Here is an 18931-nt window from a genome sequence, read left to right on the forward strand (position 1 = left end):
TGCCATGTGTGAGCGCGCACAGCGAAAACAGCGCTTGTTGGATTTTATCCATTGACTTGCTTCCTCCGCGTTCAGCTTGGGGAAGGAGTCACATTGCGCTAGCCAGTGTTCTTTCTCACAGTAGGGGCACACTATCTTCCACTTCTCCGTTCTGGGGGGGGTACTGTGGCTCCTGCTGCTCGGTACTGACTCCGATTGGTGCATCACAGTCACCGATCTTCTTCCATCATTTAGTCGTCTGGTTCCTTCTCTGGAGCCAGGGGTGCTCCGTCCGAATGTATCTAGCCGTAGGCTGCTGACTTCTCTCGCCAGGAAGTCTGCTAGATCGAGGAGGTTCGGTTCGGGGCCATTCGGGTCTCTGTGGTCCCTCTGCCGCCTAAAGCGCTCCTGACGAGCGGGCGGCAGCTTCTCCAGAATCCTTTCCACATTTGAGTTGGCGTAAAGTTCATGCCTCCCCTTCTCTCTTTGCGCTCCCAACATCCCTACCAGGGACTGCACTCTGATGGACAGGTCGTCCAGTGCTCGATTGTCTATTGCTGGGGGTAAGCGGTCGATGTGTCGGATCTCCTGGATCACGTAATCCCATATGCGCCCATACCTCTGGTCCAATGCTACCAGCGCTGCTGTGTATGGGGTGGTGGAAGTCGCGTAGGCGAGCGCTATATTATGTGCGCGGGGCACCTTTAAGTGCTTCAGTAGGATGGCGTATTTGTGGCGTTCATCCAATACATCCACCAACATGGTCTCCAGACACATGCGGAGTTCTGTATACTGGGCCCGGTTCTCTTGGGTGAAGTCGGGTACCATAGGCGTGCCAATGTATGACGCTGACTGTGGATACATCGGCGAGCGTTGGGGGAGAGGCCTCCTAGGCGAGTCTCCTCCCGCTCCCCGGTATGGGCTGGTACCGGCAGTGTACCATGGCCCGCTTGTCCAGGTGCTGTTCCTCGGTGCGGGTCGTGCGTCGTGCTCACCCGTGTATAGAGTCGGGGGTCTGTAGCGCAGCTCCGCGGGAGTATAGCCTGGGCTGTACCGGACCTCCTGGTCCGGTAGAGTACTGTGCTGTCTTCGGGCGTGGTTCTCCTCCTCTTCCTCTTCGTCTTCAGTTAGGTCATCCAGTGCTTGTAGTCTCTGGTTTAGCCTCTCCACAGGATATGCTGCTCCTTCCCGGTTGCTAGGTCTCGCTTGGACCGGTGGGGGGAGGTGGTCTGTGGGGGGTATAGACCTCGTCTGTTGGTCAAGTTCAGGGTTGTTTACTCGGCTAGGGGATGCCGCCCTGGAGGTGTGTCTAGACGAGTTCCTGGAGCCTCTGGCGGAGGGAGAGGGTGTTGTCCGTCTGATCAGCTGTTCTATTAGTTGCGACTGCTGTCTGTCGCGCGCTGCGTCCCGTTGAGCACCGGCTCGTTCTCGGGCCACATTCTCTTCCATCTGAATGCGTCTTATTTCTAGACGTATCTGCTCGTGTTCGCTTCGCTGCTGGATCTGCAGTCGGTCGCGTTCAGCAGCGGCGTTCAGGCTGATGAGGAAGGCCTGCTGTAGGGTCCTCTCTGCCTCGCTGGGAGAAGGCGGTTGTATAGGGGAGCCTTCCCTCGGGGTACTCCTTGCGGAGCCTTGGAGCTCTATCTTCACGGTGCTCTCCCCGTCTTCTTCCGTGCCGAGTTCTCTCTCGGTAGCGTTGTATTCCTCCCGGGACTCATCGGGGACTACTTCTTCAGTACTGGCGGGGTGTGAAGTCATGTCTGGTTCCCACTGGTCCCCACCGTGAACTTGGTCAGTTACATTAGAGCCCGTAGGGGCCTCTATGGTCGGGGTAGTCTGGGCGTTGGGGTTAGACATACTTTTACTTTCTAGTTTTACCGCGTTTACTGTTAGTAGAAGACTAGGTTGTTGACTGACAGCGTAGGCCTCTAAGTACTGAGGGAGCCGTCGTTCGCGCTGCAGGCGTTGGTTAGGAGGATCGTTTCGTGGAGTGTTCATCATAGGCCATTTCAATATTAATAACACTATATTAATATTACACTAATTACCCTCCGGCTCGAAGGACCAATTGTAACTGAGGGGTACAATTCCCTGACTGTATTACTAGATATGATACTTACTACCACTACCTTTGTACTTAATATTCGGCCACCCAGTACACAGCATAAATATATTATGATGAACACTGTCACGTAGATGAAACGGATCCAACACAAATGTACGAATTAGAAATAGGTCTTTATTTCTACACAGCGATGGTGTGTAGAGCAAGCACTTAATCAAATCAATCACATTTATGAATGGAATTAGTATGCACTTTTATGGCAAGAGTATTCGTCGGTATATCAATAGAGAATGTCCAATCTCTGAAGGCGCAGGTGGTACATATACGACCTGGAATAGTTTAAGGAATAACAGCAATGATACTTTAATGATTATAGGCTGGATACACTAGGAGGGGTTAATCCGGTCGCTTGTAAGCCGACAGGAGTAGGAGGGGGGGGGGGTAAATCCGGCTGCCTCATCCGGCCAAGGGTATCCCAGGTGAACCCACTGTAGTGCCGTTCAATGCGCCGGCGATCCTTGGACCACAGATGAAAGCAGGTGGACTCTTTGTGGGCCGGCTCTCTCCGGTCCACGGGGGAGAGACGTGAAGCGACCTCGTCTTGCAGAGCGTCTCCTCACCTTGCGTCCTCTCCAGGGGGGGGGGTTCCAACACACGGCAGTGTCGGGGGTCTTTATCCATGGAATAATCAATGTATACAAAGCATAATCCGTGCCTGGGAAGGCGGGCTGTCGTCGGTAGAATAATCCGGTATACAGGTCCACTCGCTCGTCGGCTCTGGGGCTCCTCGGGTGCAGCTTCACGTGGGGTCAACCACCCTGGGTAAGCAGCCAGTTCTCTGCCCGAAACGATGGGGTACTGACTACGGTAGTATTCTCACCGCACGAAGCACTATATATTAACAGACTATTATTAGCTTAATAGACTACGTCCAACTCGACGATATAGTGCCAAATATGACTATTCAAATATTAATATACACGATGTCTCAATACCGATGGTAGGCGAACTTGGCCTTACTCCCACACGTGGCGTCGCGGGGAGGCTTTACGTCTGTGACTCTATTGGAGGGTAAGAAACTGGACTGAAAAGGAAGTCCTACTTTAGTAGCGCAGTATATATACGCACTATGAACAAATAGTCCCATTAGTGGTGCGGTAGTCAGATTCCTACGCGGAACTAGGACTTGTTCGTACATGTGGAGCGGTACGTTTGAACTGGGTCTGAGGGGTATGGCAGCCTGGCACCAAGGTCTCTACCAATAGTAGAATGGAGACTATTATGGGATGTTCAGTAGGCTAGAATGGATATTCAATGCATATTGTACAAGGAATATACAAGGGATATCAGGGAATATTAGAGAATATACAAATACAATTAAATATATATATATAAATAAATATATATATTCGGTTTAATCTGGCCCTTCACAACAGATGCCACTCAAATATGTTTGAACGTGCACCCAGGAGTGCAGTCGTAATATCATAACTGCCTGGACGCCAGAGAATGTGAGCGGATCGGCGCCGGCGAGAAATCCGCTCTTCGCTCTAGACGGCTTGTTCCGCGCCGCTAATCGCTCATGTTGACCCCGCCCCCAAGTCGCTCACCGCTCACCTTCATTTACGAATCAAGCGCTCCCCGCTCCACATCGCTCCACAGCTCGCTCGGCAGAATTTTTTTTTGGAGCATGATGTAAATTAGCTTGATTTGACCAAACTACAACAGTCTACACCCCCTGGGCCCCTTAACAATTGTTTGTATTGAGCCGTATTGTAATTGTACCCATTCTGCAATGTTAAATAACGTAATATCCATTCAACTAGCTCTACTAAGCGATGGTAGCTAGCCTAGCCACAATGCTATGGTCGCTGCCATTCATGTTAGCATGTGAAGTCACAAAGGTTCTATGTTCTGTTCTGATGGATCAGAACCAGCCTACTCTGCGTTGTGAATTGTGTCTCTTAAAAGCCCTTGTACTTTCAAAACCCAGCTAAGTGGTTTAAAGCGACGACAGAGAGACGGCGGTTGAAAAGAGGAGTCAGAGAGGAAGTTATTGTAAGAATCCGGTTTGAATGGAATCTCAACGTTAATAACAAAAGATTTGAATGAAAAGCAATGCAATGAAACCCAATCATGCTACGATACTGTGCCATCGACCGTGGGTTCCAGACTAAAATTCACTTCAATTAAAAGAATCTCTCTCGGCTCCTCCTCGTTGTCCGTTGGTTCGCTGGTGCTCGTCTCAACGCGTCGTCGTCCTTCCGTCCAGTAGGGGAAAAGCAAGCTTCTGGTCGTGTTGTTTCTTGTTGTGTTTTGCTCTGTCTCTGAACCGCTCACTTTAAAGACTAACTCCTCCCCCAGCATTATGTCAGGAAGGGCGGACCTTTTTATGAGAGAGAGAGCTTCCAATTGGAGGACCAGTGTGGCGGCCGTTTGTAGCCCACCCACACTTTTGATTGGGTGAATCTAGGTAGCAGCCTTTGTAGCTCATCTACCCGGAAATGTCCTTATTAAGGCATATGTTGGCTTTTAATAGCCTGACTGTGTATTGCTGTTAGAAGATTCTTCCGTTTTTGCTCATAGTTAAACTATATATTTCTGAAGTTAGTTTGCCCGCTAGGCAGAAATGTGTCTAAACAAGTGTTTCTTTATTGATAGTTTAAGATTTAACAAGACTCCTATGTTCTAAATGTTGTCAGACTAGTTGTAAGCCACCTGGCCACCGTCTGTTTGAGGTGTTTGTCTCCCCCACCATAGAGAGAGGGGGGTAGGTGGTGATCTTGAGGTATTTCCACTCAGCCTGGCGGGCGTTACCTCCTGTTCCTGATTGTTCTATTGAGACTGTTTCACTATAGCCGGCTATAAATCAACATCATATCTATTCAGAATCTATTTTTAACATGCCAGCAGGAACCGGGGACCTTTCATATGCTAAATTACTCTGTCCCCAGGCATAGACTATGTGTTTACCTTTGCAGAGAGATAGGGAAAAAAGAGCTGAGTATCGCCCTTTTACAACTCTGTGCTAATCCAAGCTGTGTTCTCTTTACCCCTCCTCTCCAGGGGGGGTAGAGACACAGTTTGAATCAGAAACGTGTAATGCACTGTTACCATGTTTAGCAACGACTCTGTAGCGGACGGCAGACCTGTACATTTATACATTTTGCTTGGGAAAATCCACTACACATGTAAGCTAACAACAACAACAATGGTGGAATATACTTTGGTCTAGCAGGATGTGAGTGACGGTTCACCCTTCTCATTGGTTGAAAATGGCCTTCATGTTTGTACATCGCCACCTGTTGCTTTGGCATTGTACTACACGCTCACTTCAAAACCACGTGTGCACGCGCATACATGTTCCCTCGCGTGTGCACAGACCAGCTCAAGCAAACCCCCCACAGGGCTTGTATTTTGGTCTTGCACTTCTCTTTCTTTGTTATGCTATGCAAATACTAGGTGATAAGTGCCGGGTACTTGGCGCACGGCGCGACAGTAGAGTGAAAGTTGTGAAAGAATTTTTGTGTGCGCGCGCGCGCACTTTTGCTCAGCAAACTGCTAGGACTGCGTGCACCTGAAACGGGATATAACGAGGGTTATTCTGTAACCCTAGTTATATGAGTTCATGTCAAGTAGGCGATTGTCTATATTGTGAAATGGAGCCGTGGTGCGTATGTTTTTCTTTTTATAGGCATCACGTGCTAGCACTGCTTGTGTCAATTATGTCAGATCCCTCCTCTGAGAGGTTATGATATTTGTCAATTATGTCAATATCCTCCTCTGAACCCCGACCCTGCGAGACACAAAGCTCGCTGGCATAGTCAGGGTTCGTGGCAGGGACGGCTCGCTGGCAGAGTCAGGATTCGAAACCCAGACCCCATGAGATTACGACCCCACAGGATTATGGCATTATGAGCACAGGGAGCCTCCTCAGGGAGTTCAGAGCCTCCTCAGAGAGTTTCAGAGCCTCCCCCTCAGTGAGAGAGCCTCCTCAGAGGAGCCGCCTCCTCAGAGTGTTTTAAAGCCCTGGGGACCCCCATATGATTGGGCGTGTCCTATGGCAGGAGGTGTTGGGTGTGGGACCGAGCCTAAACCGTCTGTGGGTCCCCTTCCCTCCATCCCCTGGCATAACGACGTCACTGGGTTCGAGTTTTCTTATTGACCGAGGGGTATGCCCATGAGTTGGGACCTGCGTGGTTCAGATCCCAACTCACGTTGTTGAATGAGAGGTCTCTGCGGGATAAACTGGCATCCTCCCATCTCGTGAGAGCGGAATTAGTGACGGGTGGTTTTTTCCCAGGCTCTGTGTTTAAATCGTGTGGATCCTTGCGAGGACCGGTCTTCCCCCGGTTTACTCAAATAGGGGGGAGAGACGATGGGTTGGGGTTCTTTCTTATCGAAATTCGCCCAACGCCGTTCTCAGGTTTTACGAGACTAGCGCTGTTATCGAAGACCCCCGGCCGAGCAGAGCCCATTTCTCTTTTTCTTTTTTCGAACCGGGACAGTTACAGCCTGTTTAAATAGGCATAAATGTAAGTGTCTGTTCCCCATTCTTCGATATCAGTGCTTGGTCCTAAGGGACCGATGTCAGCACCTGGTCCCGGGCATGTTCTCAAATATTTATTTGAAATGGCCTTCTTAGGGACCGGCACGCCCTGGTCTGTCCGAACGGCATAGCTGCGTTTATGCGGTCGCCCGGGAGGGACTTTACCTTTGCCGAGCGCCAGGCGAGCGCTGCTCGTGCAAATTAATCTGCCAGCTCGAAGGCTTGCATGCATTTCCGGGGGGAAATGACGGGGCAGATCAAGCATCACAGGGGGGCTTCATGCCCGATGGGTGGGCCACCGTGAGCTGTTCTACAGACCGTCTCGGTGGTGCCTCCTGTGGTGTTTTGATCAAAACGTGTACCTTCCCCATCTTTTTTGAAGAGGAGCGGCAGCGTTGGAGGACCCGGGACTCATCCTGGTCGCTCCGGACCAGATCAGTTCAACCCGGTGTCCGCCGGGTCACAGGCGAGCGCTGCTCATACAATATATTCTGTTAACCCGAAGGGCCCTGTGCGTTTCCGGGGGAAAATGCCAGGGCGGACCGGACGCCACAGGGCTCCTTCCCCCACTCGGCGGGTGGGCCATTGAGGTACTGTTTTTTAGCAGTCAGCCCCACTAAGTGCTCCTGTGTAGTTCACGGTCCTCCAGGCACAGGTCGAGCCTTGCTCTTGTTACCTGTCGGCCTGGGTTAAGGAAGCAACCTTCTATTTTGGGGTGGTTGTCTCCCCGGCAGAGTCAACTCACTGGCAGAGTCCGAGTTCGACCCCGACCACGAGAGTATGCCCCTGCATGATTATGACATCTGCCAATTGTGTCAAACTCTTTCTCTGAACCCCGACCTCGCGAGATACAGGCTTACTGGCAGGGTCAGGGTTCGTGTCAGTCAGTTCACTGGCGGGACCCCGACCCCACGAGATTATGACATTATACATGGTGTGCCGGACGCCCCCCCCCCCCCCGCCCCCCCAGCGGGTCGGCCGTCGGGGTACTGTTTGTAGCCGTCAGCCCCTCTAAGCGCTCCTGTGTAGTTCACGTCTTCCAGGCACGGGTCGAGCCATTTTCTTGCTAAAGGATCAACCCCCTTTTGGAGTGGTTGTCTCCCCGGTATGCCAGCTGACCCCAGGAGATTATGAGGGAGAGCCTCCTCAAGGTGCTTCAGAGCTTCCTCCTCACAGAGTTTTAGAGCCTCCTCAGGGAGTTTTTGGAGCCTCCCCCTCAGTGAGAGAGCCTCCTCAAAGAGTTTCAGAGCCTCCTCCTCAGAGAGTTTCAGAGCCTCCTCCTCAGAGAGAGAGCCTCAGAGCCTCCTCCTCAGAGTTTCAGAGCCTCCTCCTCAGAGGGTCTTCGTGGCATACCAGGCGGAGAAGGGCCTTCACCTGTTGTGTCGTGTCCGTGCGCTAGCGGTGTAAGGAGTGGTGTCACAAGTAAACGCCTGGAGAGGTCTCGATGCCACGGCTTCGTTGACCTCACCAGGTCCCTTTGGTCAGGTTGTAGCTCCTGGACTTGGCGGAAGGCCCTGCCCTTGAGTGGTCCATGGGGCTGGGACCCCCTCTGCACCCCGCTGATAAGGCTTCGCTGGCAGAGTCAGGGTTCGGAACCCCGACCCCACGAGACGCCTCGCGGGCAGAGTCGGGGTTTAACGACCCCGACCCCACGAGGTGTGGGAGCGGTAACACAAACTTATGATTCACATTCTTTTTCCCTTGTAGCAAGCGGGACGCACGGTGGGGTAGACGTGGGTCCTTTTTTCCCCACGGTCTACTCACCTTGTGCGTTTTTTGGGTGCTGTTACCTTTTTTCGCACAGTCTGTGTCCTGTCCCCCCCCACCCCTCACTAGAAAGGGTGGGGGGGCCCGGACCCTCCCCGATGTTCTGATGGTTGTTAAGGGGACCTCACCGGGTACATTTGTCGGGCTCTCCGCGTCCTTCTCCGCTCCTGACTGTCTTCCAAATGAAGGTCAAGACTGGGGAAGGAAGAGCACGGTCACGCCCCTCGCTTATATTCATAACCGGAAATGGGCATGGCCGGGCAAATGAAGGTGCATGTAGTGAAAGCTTTCAGTGTTACAATAAGTAACGATGAGAATATCCCAGCAGAGCAGAACGCAGAATGTAACTATGGTTATAGGATAACCTTCGTTTCTCCATAGAGCCCTGTTGTACTTTTTTAGCGCAGCAGGTTGCGCAGGTAGAGGGGCAACTGAGTCATGTGATTCAGCGGGTATTGCTGATTGGCTCGAAAATGGTATGTTTATAAACAAGAAACTATCTATAGGTCTCTATAGGTTAGCTAATAACTTAAGTTCGCTATTGCATATTTGGTGATCTGAGAGTAGGAGAGAGGGAACAGGTTCAGCATCTCGCTCACTGCCCGACATGTGTTTTTCCATTTGGCCAATATCAAAGTCGATGCACTATGTTACCTTTGTGTGTATGCTTTGGCTAGCAGAGAAGCTCCAATTTAACCGACGTTAAGCTACCGTGTGACCCATCCACCCACCACCTGACCACTACATCTTACATTGTTACCCACATAGCCGTCTCACCGTCTGACACTGATGCAAAGAGGTGGTTTTGAATGAAGGAATAACTTAATCTAACCCATTTAAAATTGTACATTTGAACAATATTGCTCAACTGTGTTTGATTGATTGATTGAAACCTTTATTTATTCTTGAATATTGAGGTTTTACCCTCATTTGCAATTACAAGTTGAAACAGTTCATGTATACAAAAGCATCAAATAGATTTGCATAAATAGGACAAAACACGGGTGGAAAGACAAAAAACTGAGATCAAATTTAATTTATAACAGTTACATACTGAGGTAGAGAGGTTTGTGATCATGTTTTTAAATTGTCCATAGTGGCGTATTGATTTTTAGTGTGAGCTGAAGATCATTCCAGGAAGCTGGTGCATCAAAACAAAAGGCAGACTCACAAAGTTCAGACTTGTTAAGTGGAAGCCATTCATTTGAGCAGGTCAGCTAAGAACCACAATACCAATCAATCATCATTGTGATATATGTTGGCAATTTTCCACCAATGGCCGTAAAGATAAACAGATACCAATGAATGCATATTCCGTCTTTCTGATAGAGAAGACCAGTTATGACTCTAAGCGCAGAATGATAGACTTTGTCTAGGGGTAAAAGAGTAGCGTTTCTCTACCAGTAATATGTTACTGTATACCCTGCAATTTTAACATTACTTTTCCTATTGCAGTTTCGTCAATCACCTTTCTACCAATTTTCCAACCATCTGTGAACTTTTTTCGTTCCTTCCTATGCAGGGAGTGCGTACAGGGAGTGTATGGATAATGGAATGTGGGCCTTGAAGAGCAATTACTCCAGTTGTGAACCCATTCTGGAGGAGAAGGTCAGTATGTGATGCAGGAGCTCTGCTATCTATTTATTACTGCAGTAATCGTGTTGCTAGAGGCAGACATGCATCATAATTGGTCACAGTCGCAATGTAGCACAACTGTGAAAAGCTGAGCAATGTGATGTGATGATTTTATTGCATAACATTAATTGAACTGCATTTTCTATTCAGAGTATTTCAATTTGGACGTTTCTTCCTCACTGGCATCCCATATGCTGATTTTTCATTTTAATAAATGGGTCAGTGTTCCTATAAGTAATATTTGTAACACTCTCATATACAGGCTATAGGTGATTATTCTTGGGCTGACTGTGTGTATTTCTGGCTCATGCTCTATTTCCTTAGATGATTTTACACCAGGACAATCCCAAGTGTGTCAGTGATGTTGGTTTCTGTTCTAGTTGAGACGTTTCACGTGTTTCCTCCATGATGGCACAGGTCACTGCTTCTCACTTTACTTAGCCTATTTTACTTAGCATAAGGGGCAGTTCACCCAGAATAAAACCTAATAGATAATAATAATGCAAATATATATAAACATAATAATGAATGGGGGTGTATTTCTGTGTTTTTCCAAATGTATTTTATTAATGCTTTGAACACCACAAAGAGTGCCATTCAGCTGTATTGTCTGGATGGATGGATAGATGCAGTCTGGCTAAGGGGGAGTGCATTTTATTATTTACATTTTGGGTAAACTTCCCAATTAATGCTTCAGAAAACATCTTTCAATTAGGGAATGGATGAATGAATGAATTATTAGCATTTTTGACAATCGTGTTTTCAATTGATTATTATCATCTCTCGTCTTATCTTATTATCATTCACCTTTATGTTGATCTCCTTGATTTGTGATCATTGCCTTCTCTGTCCATGCCGATCTCAGTCTCTATACATAATCCATTAATGTCTTTTACAGCGGAAATACCCAGTGCATTACAAGATAGCGCTGATCATCAACTACCTAGGTCACTGTATATCTGTGGGGGCGCTAGTAGTGGCCTTCCTTCTCTTCCTGTGCTTAAGGCAAGTACAGAAATAGTGTCCTACTAAAAATGTACCCTCTACGCATGTGACCTCCTACAAAAACAATCAGTGAAATTCATCATGTAATTTGTTTGAACTTGCCCTCATCATTAACTCGCTCACGTCAAATTAATAGACCACTAACAACGGCGCCCGACAAGAAAAAAGAAAGAAATATATGATGTATTCTTTAATATTTTCCCTCCATTTCCTATTTATATCCACATGTAACGTCTCAGTTGACCTACCTCAAACCCCGGCCTCTTTTCTTGATCACAACTGTTGCTTTCCTCTGACAAATGTACGAGGGAAGCAACAGTTGTGATTGGAGGATGAAGACAAGAGGGCGGGGTTTGAGGTAGGTTACTTTCACACAAATGAGCTGGTGTTGCAATAATGATAATATCTCCCTTTTTTCTTTTTTTTATACTGTAGGAGCATACGATGTCTTAGAAACATCATCCACTGGAACCTCATTACCACCTTCATTTTAAGGAACGTTATGTGGTTCCTGCTTCAGCTGATCGACCACAATATCCATGAGAGCAATGAGGTAACAGTATTGATTATTATTAGGGATGTTCGATATTGGCTTTTTTACCGATATCCGATATACCGATATTGTCCAACTCTTAATTTCCGATACCGATATCCAGGGACGTGCACAGGACTTTAGAGGGGCAGGTGCTCAAAGGCTGAAAAGGGCACTACACTTGTGTGTATATAATAAGCACGGTTTTTAAGGGCCCTTTTCGGGCGGGGGGCCCCCTTTTTATGCTTTTTGGGGGGTTTTGGTGATCAAATATTGAATATTGAACTATAATAATCAGTGCAGGAGCTCACTTATCCTTGAAAGACACTTTTATCACTGACTTAAAAGGCCCATACATATCCATAAATGTTCAGGGGGGAGGGAATAAGTGCTTACCCTACAGACCCCAAGAAGTGCTGTATATTCTGTATTGTTTAATATAAATGCATTTTTTATTCCAATCCCGATTTGTATTTGAGATTCCCAAATCCCATCGGACTTGACTTCTTTGTGTCCCTCAATGAGTGTAATACCAGCATTCAACTGTATGCGCCACAGTGGTTTCTATCATCATCACCACCCACGCTATGCATAAAATATATAGGTCCACGGAGAGGCACGCTGAGGAGGCCGTGCAAACTGCAATGGAATATGGGGCATCTCTCTCTCTTTACCTAATATTTTGATTCTATCCTGACATTTTTCAGTTGGAAGGGCAGTCTATATGCGTAACGGTAAAAAAAAATCAAATAAAAATCAAAAAGGGCACTTTTTTGATGAGGCTCAAAAAGGCAGGCCTCTATGTGTGCACGTGCCTGCCGATATCAACCGATACCGATACCAAAAACACAATAATTTCAGGTGATTAACATTACATATCTATTGTCGTGGAATTAACACAACATTATGTATACTTTTGACAATAAATAAAGTAAGAATTTGTTCTTACTTGCTTCCCTGGGTAAATAAAGGTTAAATGAATGTTTCTTTTTAATTAAACATTTTGGTAACACTTTATAATAACATATATTGTTATAAGCCCTTTATAAGGTATTTGTAGATAATGAACAAATCATGAACAAATCATTTATATACATTTGTAAATTATTATTAGAATATTTATAACTATTTGTATAACATTTACAAATTAGTTCTACATTATTTATAACTCATTATCAACATTGTTTGTACTTGATTTGTTCACCATTAAATAATGTTGTTTAATGTGTAGTAACACATTTCTAGATGCTTTGAAAAATGGATATGAAAACATTACTATACTGTACCTCCATTTATTTGTGCATGTTCAACAAATGATAAGACATTCATAAAACATCTATAAATCATTTGCAGATGCTATTGTGTGCCCTAATCTGAAGTGAAGCCTATTCATCATTAACAAATGTCTAATAGTTAATTATTTGTTTACTTTTTCATCACCTGTTACAAATGTTGTAGACAGCTTTCGGATACACCCTTCTTTGTGACATCAAACAGTGACAGAATTAGGAGTAAATAAAATGCAATTTTATTAAGATATAAAATACATGTGCATGACATATAGTGTAACGTGGGTGGGCACTAGGACCCAGGAGTACCCTGGCCAGGGTGTAGACGGAAGTCTCACGCGAGTGACTTAATGTTTGTTGCTGTCTGTTTGAATGGAAGCACGATATAATAGCAGAGCCAAGTTATTCGTGCTGCCCCACGCTTTTATTAAGGTATGAGCAGGCTAAACACCTTTTTTGTTGGTAAATCTATTCCATCATTTCCGACCTACAACTCTTGTTGTGTAGATGTACTTGATGTGGTGGGTGCTAACGTTACATTTGAAGTATGTGTTTGTTCCTAATGTGTGCTCAGTATATTGCGGTATGTGATGAACACAAGGGTAATTATTATTTGTATTTTCAGGCTGTATAGGCGCCTATACAGCCTGAAAATACAAATAATTATTACCCTTGTGTGTCGTGTCATCATCGGTAGGCCTGATAATATCGGACATCTCTAATTATTATGCATTGCATACACATGTTAGAGGTAATAATAGACAGTATAAGCATGTATTGTACATGTTTACATGTACTATCTTATATTACTATGCATTGTGACAGTGTGGGGGTGATGAAAACATATTATTCATTAGTAGCCGTTTCAGTAGATAGAATATTCCTCAGCGACAAAAGAATGGTCCTCATTCTCGAACATGTCCGTAAGTACCTCTAAATATCTTGGTAAAAATTTCGTACTAACAAATTTACAAAAATCCTCCTCCGGATTCCTGAACGCGTGAAACATCTTCACAGCTGGGTTCACAGAAATGAAAAACGTCACTCATTCTTAACCCTTTCACTGCTGCACTACCAAACAGTTAACCCTTTCACTGCGACAAATAAATACACAGAAGGTTAACCATTTCACTGCCACACAACAGCAGGTTAACCCTTTCACTGCCACACTACAGAAGGTTAACCCTTTACTATCACTATCACAGGTAGTGTGATAGTAAAGGGTTAACCTTCTGTAGTGTGGCAGTGAAAGGGTTACACCTGAATTTGCATACAGACATGCCCCGCCAGCTCCTTATAAGGCGAAGGAGGCATGTGCAAAACGGCAAGGGCCGTGTGCAAAACAGCTAGAGGGTCGGCATTGCATCTGCACCATGCTGACTCATTCAACAGGTAGCCCGGAAGCGATTTGCGACTGATCTCAAAATTAGATTAAATTTAAATGTATTGTCATTATACAGCACAATACACCATCCAACCAGAGTGCAAATGTAACAGTAAAGTGCAATAGTAACATACAATGCACAGGTGATGAAACCCAGACATCTCATTTAGTAATGTCAATACTGAACGACTGCGCACTTGTCAAGAGCCAAGTCGTTCAGTATTGACATTACTAAATGCTAGTCATGCTAATATGTCATGTTCTACAGTAGGACTTACTACTATAATACCTAATAAAACATGTCATTAGAATAATAGAAGCCTACTTTGCTGGAATGATTCATTTTGCACGTATACAGTACGCGTGTGTGTGCTTGTGCACTGAGGCTGCCTCACTAAGCCGTTTCTCCACACATTTATTTAGTTCTAGCAATAGCAATTAATCAAACCAACAATAAATAATATCATAGAGAAGAAGACAGTATATGGTATTCTTCTTCTTTCGTGAAGACAGTATATTCCACTATACAGTAGCTATATCCGCGGTCGGTTTAGTTCTTATTTATCTAGTTTGCAGTGTGTGTGTAATGCTCACGATGCCTCATTGAGTCAGGACTATAAATGCAAAATGTAATTGTTAATGATACAAATATTGTTGTATTTATTATCATTATAATTATTTAATTCCACGGATGTCTGTAGTATCGCCAATCCCCAATGACTTGTCCCAGAGAAAGCTGTTGAAAACACAGGCACACAGGGGTCTGTCCGACTTATGACTGCCTTTTCAAGTTTGTAAATCCAACATAAATCCTACAATAAATGTACAATACGAAGCCATTCAAGAATGCCGAATAAGACGTAAATCAAGTTACGAAGGAATTCCTTGGTAACTTTCACATATTTCCATTTGAGAATGAGGACCAATGTTTTTAACGCAATATTTAGTAACTTTGAATGACTCTTTTCTTTGACAGCCTTGGTGTCGCCTGATTACAACGATATACAACTATTTTGTGGTGACTAACTTTTTCTGGATGTTTGTCGAGGGATGCTACCTTCACACAGCCATTGTAATGACCTACTCAACTGACAAGCTCAGAAAATGGGTCTTCCTTTTCATTGGATGGTGTAAGTACATACATACATACATACATACATACATACATACATACATACATACATACATACATACATACATACATACATACATACATACATACATACATACATACATACATACATACATACATACATACATACATACATACATACATACATACATACATACATACATACAGTTGGATGTAACTATTGAGTCAAACTTGGAAATGGAAAATAAATTGTGAATGCAGTGTTGGCGAGTGCTTAGACCTCTACACTAACCAGCCGCGCCATGTGTAATTTCTATTTTAAAAGTGCTGTGCTTTTTTCTGGACAGACAGCCATATATATAATATATTTTTAAACCTTTTTTCATAAATGTTTAAAAGGAAGTTCCACTGCGGAGCTACGTAACAATACAACAAATTGTTGCTGACACCCCCCCCCCCCCCCCCCCCCAGAGTACAATACAGTAGTAAAAGAATGGAGCCAATTGGCTAGTCCTATCCAGAGATATTTGACAAATGTATTCCCATAAATAAGGAAAAGGACATGTTGGTGTGAACTACTGCACCACGGTGGCCTCACCACAACCACTACATGCTCCCATCTCAGCTCAACTCAACCTATTGTCTTCAGGAAGCACTAGTCTGTATACGGACGATTGTTTTTTTGTTTCAACCTCAGTGAAATAAAGTGAATCGGGAGTATGTCTCCTTCGTTCATGTTAACCACTGCTTTCATCCATTATGTATTCCTTTCCAACCTCAAAATGAAGTGTGTAACCCATCATACAGAATACTTTAGCAGGAACACAGGAATTCACTTTGTTGGTTGGTAGCAGAAGGATACACCTTGGGTTTCTTTTTAATATTTAGGATTGAGACCAGGGCCCTCATTTATCAATGTTGCGTACGCACAGATATGTGCGTAACCCGTGCATACGATCATTTCTAAGCAAAGTGTGGGACTTATCAATTTGAACATGTGCTTGACTTTGTGCGTATATATACGCACAGCTCCGACCATGCGTACCTGGCGCCCAGCGGTAGAATATGGAGACTGCAGACGCGGAAATAAGCTTCCGTGCATTACTTCCAACACTGGCGCGTGTTCTGTATGAACCGTAATTCATTATAGTTCATTGTAAAATAGCGACAGTAGTGTAATTATAACGGGCTCACGCTCGAACAAGAGGTTGGCCTGCTTGTTTGGCACGGCGGGGGGCAGATGGAGAACACCCACCTCCAAACGCGATTAAATATTGTTTAAAATAAAAAGCTAAATACTATTATTTTGTGTGTCATGTTTCCAAATAAGATTGGTCACAACGAAATGCTTTCTACTTCAATTTGTTGGTTAGAATAGATGACCTCCGTTGAAACTTCACTGAGACTATTTATGAGCTCCCGCACAGACGTGACAATAATAATAATTAGGGATGCTCGATATTGGCTTTTTTACCTATACCGATATACCGATATTGTCCAACTCTTAATTTCCGATACCGATATCAACCGATATCAACCGATATCAACCGATACCGATATATGCAGGGTTTCCCCCCCCCCAAAAATGGAATAATTTCAGGTAATTAACATTACATATATCTCTTGTTGTGGAATTAACACATTATGCATACTTTTGACAATAAATAAAATCAGAATGTGTTCTTACTTGCTTTCCTGGGTAAATAAAGGTTATAGAAATGTAAAAAATTAATAATATTTTTTTTAACCCGATACCGATATTTTCCGATATCACATTTTATGCCGATATTGGTAGGCCGTAGGGGTGGGAATCATCAGTTTCATCACGATACGATACAATATCGATTCTTTGGACAACGATACGATATTTGCCGATATCACAAAGTCTGCCACGATACGATACGATTCAATTCAGGTGCCTGCGATCGATATGAGGCGATATTATGTGCCCATTTAACACAATCAGTCACATTTAGATCAACTAAAAAAAGGCTACGGAAATATCAATTGATGTATTTATTTTTGAGCTCTTCCAGACATTTAAATGAAAAACAATCTATTGTTTTTAATACAAATAGACCTCCTGTTCACTTTTGTTTTTATATATTGAGCTTTAACACACACACAGACACACACAGACACACACACACACACAGTCCCCCACAGCCCCCACCCCTCCTCCTTCCAAGTCCCCTCTTCACTCTCCTGTTCGCGTGTAGCTTTATGCCAAGCAAGCAGTGCAAAAATTTACCGTAGTGGCATGCAGTAATGTGCCTTTCATTTTCGCGGAAATAGGCTGTCTATTGCCATTCTCTTTGACAAACTCTAACCTTAACCAGCTCCTTAACAACGCCTAAACTTAACCGTTCTAACCTTAACCAACTCCGAAACAATGCCTAACCTTAACCTTAACCATGCCTAACCTTAACCATAGAAATTATATTGCCATTCTCTTTGACAAACTCTAACCTTAACCAGCTCCTTAACAGCGCCTAAACTTAACCGTTCTAACCTTAACCAACTCCGAAACAATGCCTAACCTTAATCGGCGAAAGAATACACGTTAAAAAAAAATCACGTTAAAAAATATTTTCGATGGGATTCGAACTCGCCAGCAAACAAGCCATAGGATCCACAGCCATGTGTCCTTGCCAATTGAGCTATTTGTTGGATACTGAATAAGGGGCGGTGACTTATATATATTGAGCTCCGCTCGTGTCGCATGCGCGGGCACCTCGCGCGAGCACGCCGGCGCACGCACGCACCTGAGCGAGCACGGCGCCGCCGGTGCACGCACGGTAGCGCGTGTCTGAAAAGAAGGGCGCTTTACCGCACTAGCGTGCGGTGACGAATGCGGAAGCATTTTTGCACTGCTTGCTTGGCATTAACGTACAGGCCTCCTGTTCTCTCTCACGGTTAGCTGCTTAGCTTTTAAGCAGCCAACGCGACGTTCATTTAGATATTTAACGCGACGTTGGCATAAAGGAATGGCGACGATGCAACGCCTGTTATATGCATTTGACCCGTTGCGGGGAAAAAACTGCACAGACTTATATCGGCTCGCAAAATAGACGCTCTGTAGTGCTTTACAGCAGACGCAAACACTGCTGTAATGTGTACACGGAGTTTCAACAATACTGGGCGCCGGCGGATATGACTCGCGGGGATTTTCAAAATAAGAGTATCGCAATATGAATCGATCTTTTTACGTTGCGTCGATCCTATTTGATTATTGATAATAGATCGATATATCGATCTGGATCGATGTATTGTCCCACCCCTAGTAGGCCGATAATATCGGACATCCCTAATAATAATAATAATAATAATAATAATAATAATAATAATAATAATAATAAAAATAATAATAATAGCTTCATTTTATATAGCGCCTTTCAAGAAACCCAATGTCGCTTTACATAGGGGGAAAAAAACAAAGTAACAAACATAGTGGACAGACACAACATATAAATATGATGATGGGATTCAAGTTTGCGTTTTTATTGATCACATAGGCAGGATATACATAGGCTACATGGCACGGTCCATCGTGATATTGGAGATGGATCGAACAATAGACTGTTACTGTCTGTACCACCCATGTAGCTGTCAAAGCTCCATCACAAATGCAGT

At 44.7% G+C, this 18931-nt stretch overlaps 1 protein-coding gene across 1 annotated transcript in view; it reads left to right on the forward strand.

The window, feature by feature from the left end:
* LOC311238705 (corticotropin-releasing factor receptor 2) overlaps positions 1-18931 on the forward strand; it is a gene marked incomplete at its 3' end in the record, with an annotated part of 256867 nt that overhangs the window by 212458 nt on the left and 25478 nt on the right. The window contains exons 3-6 of the mRNA XM_084326868.1: positions 9883-9968; positions 10894-11000; positions 11436-11553; positions 15182-15335. Of these exons, the coding sequence (XP_084182994.1) occupies positions 9883-9968; positions 10894-11000; positions 11436-11553; positions 15182-15335 (465 nt within the window). The remainder of the gene's footprint in view (positions 1-9882; positions 9969-10893; positions 11001-11435; positions 11554-15181; positions 15336-18931) is intronic.

The sequence above is a fragment of the Notolepis coatsorum genome (genome assembly GCF_963971535.1).
Source record: "Notolepis coatsorum genome assembly, chromosome: 13".
Classification (NCBI taxonomy): Eukaryota; Metazoa; Chordata; class Actinopteri; order Aulopiformes; family Paralepididae; genus Notolepis; species Notolepis coatsorum.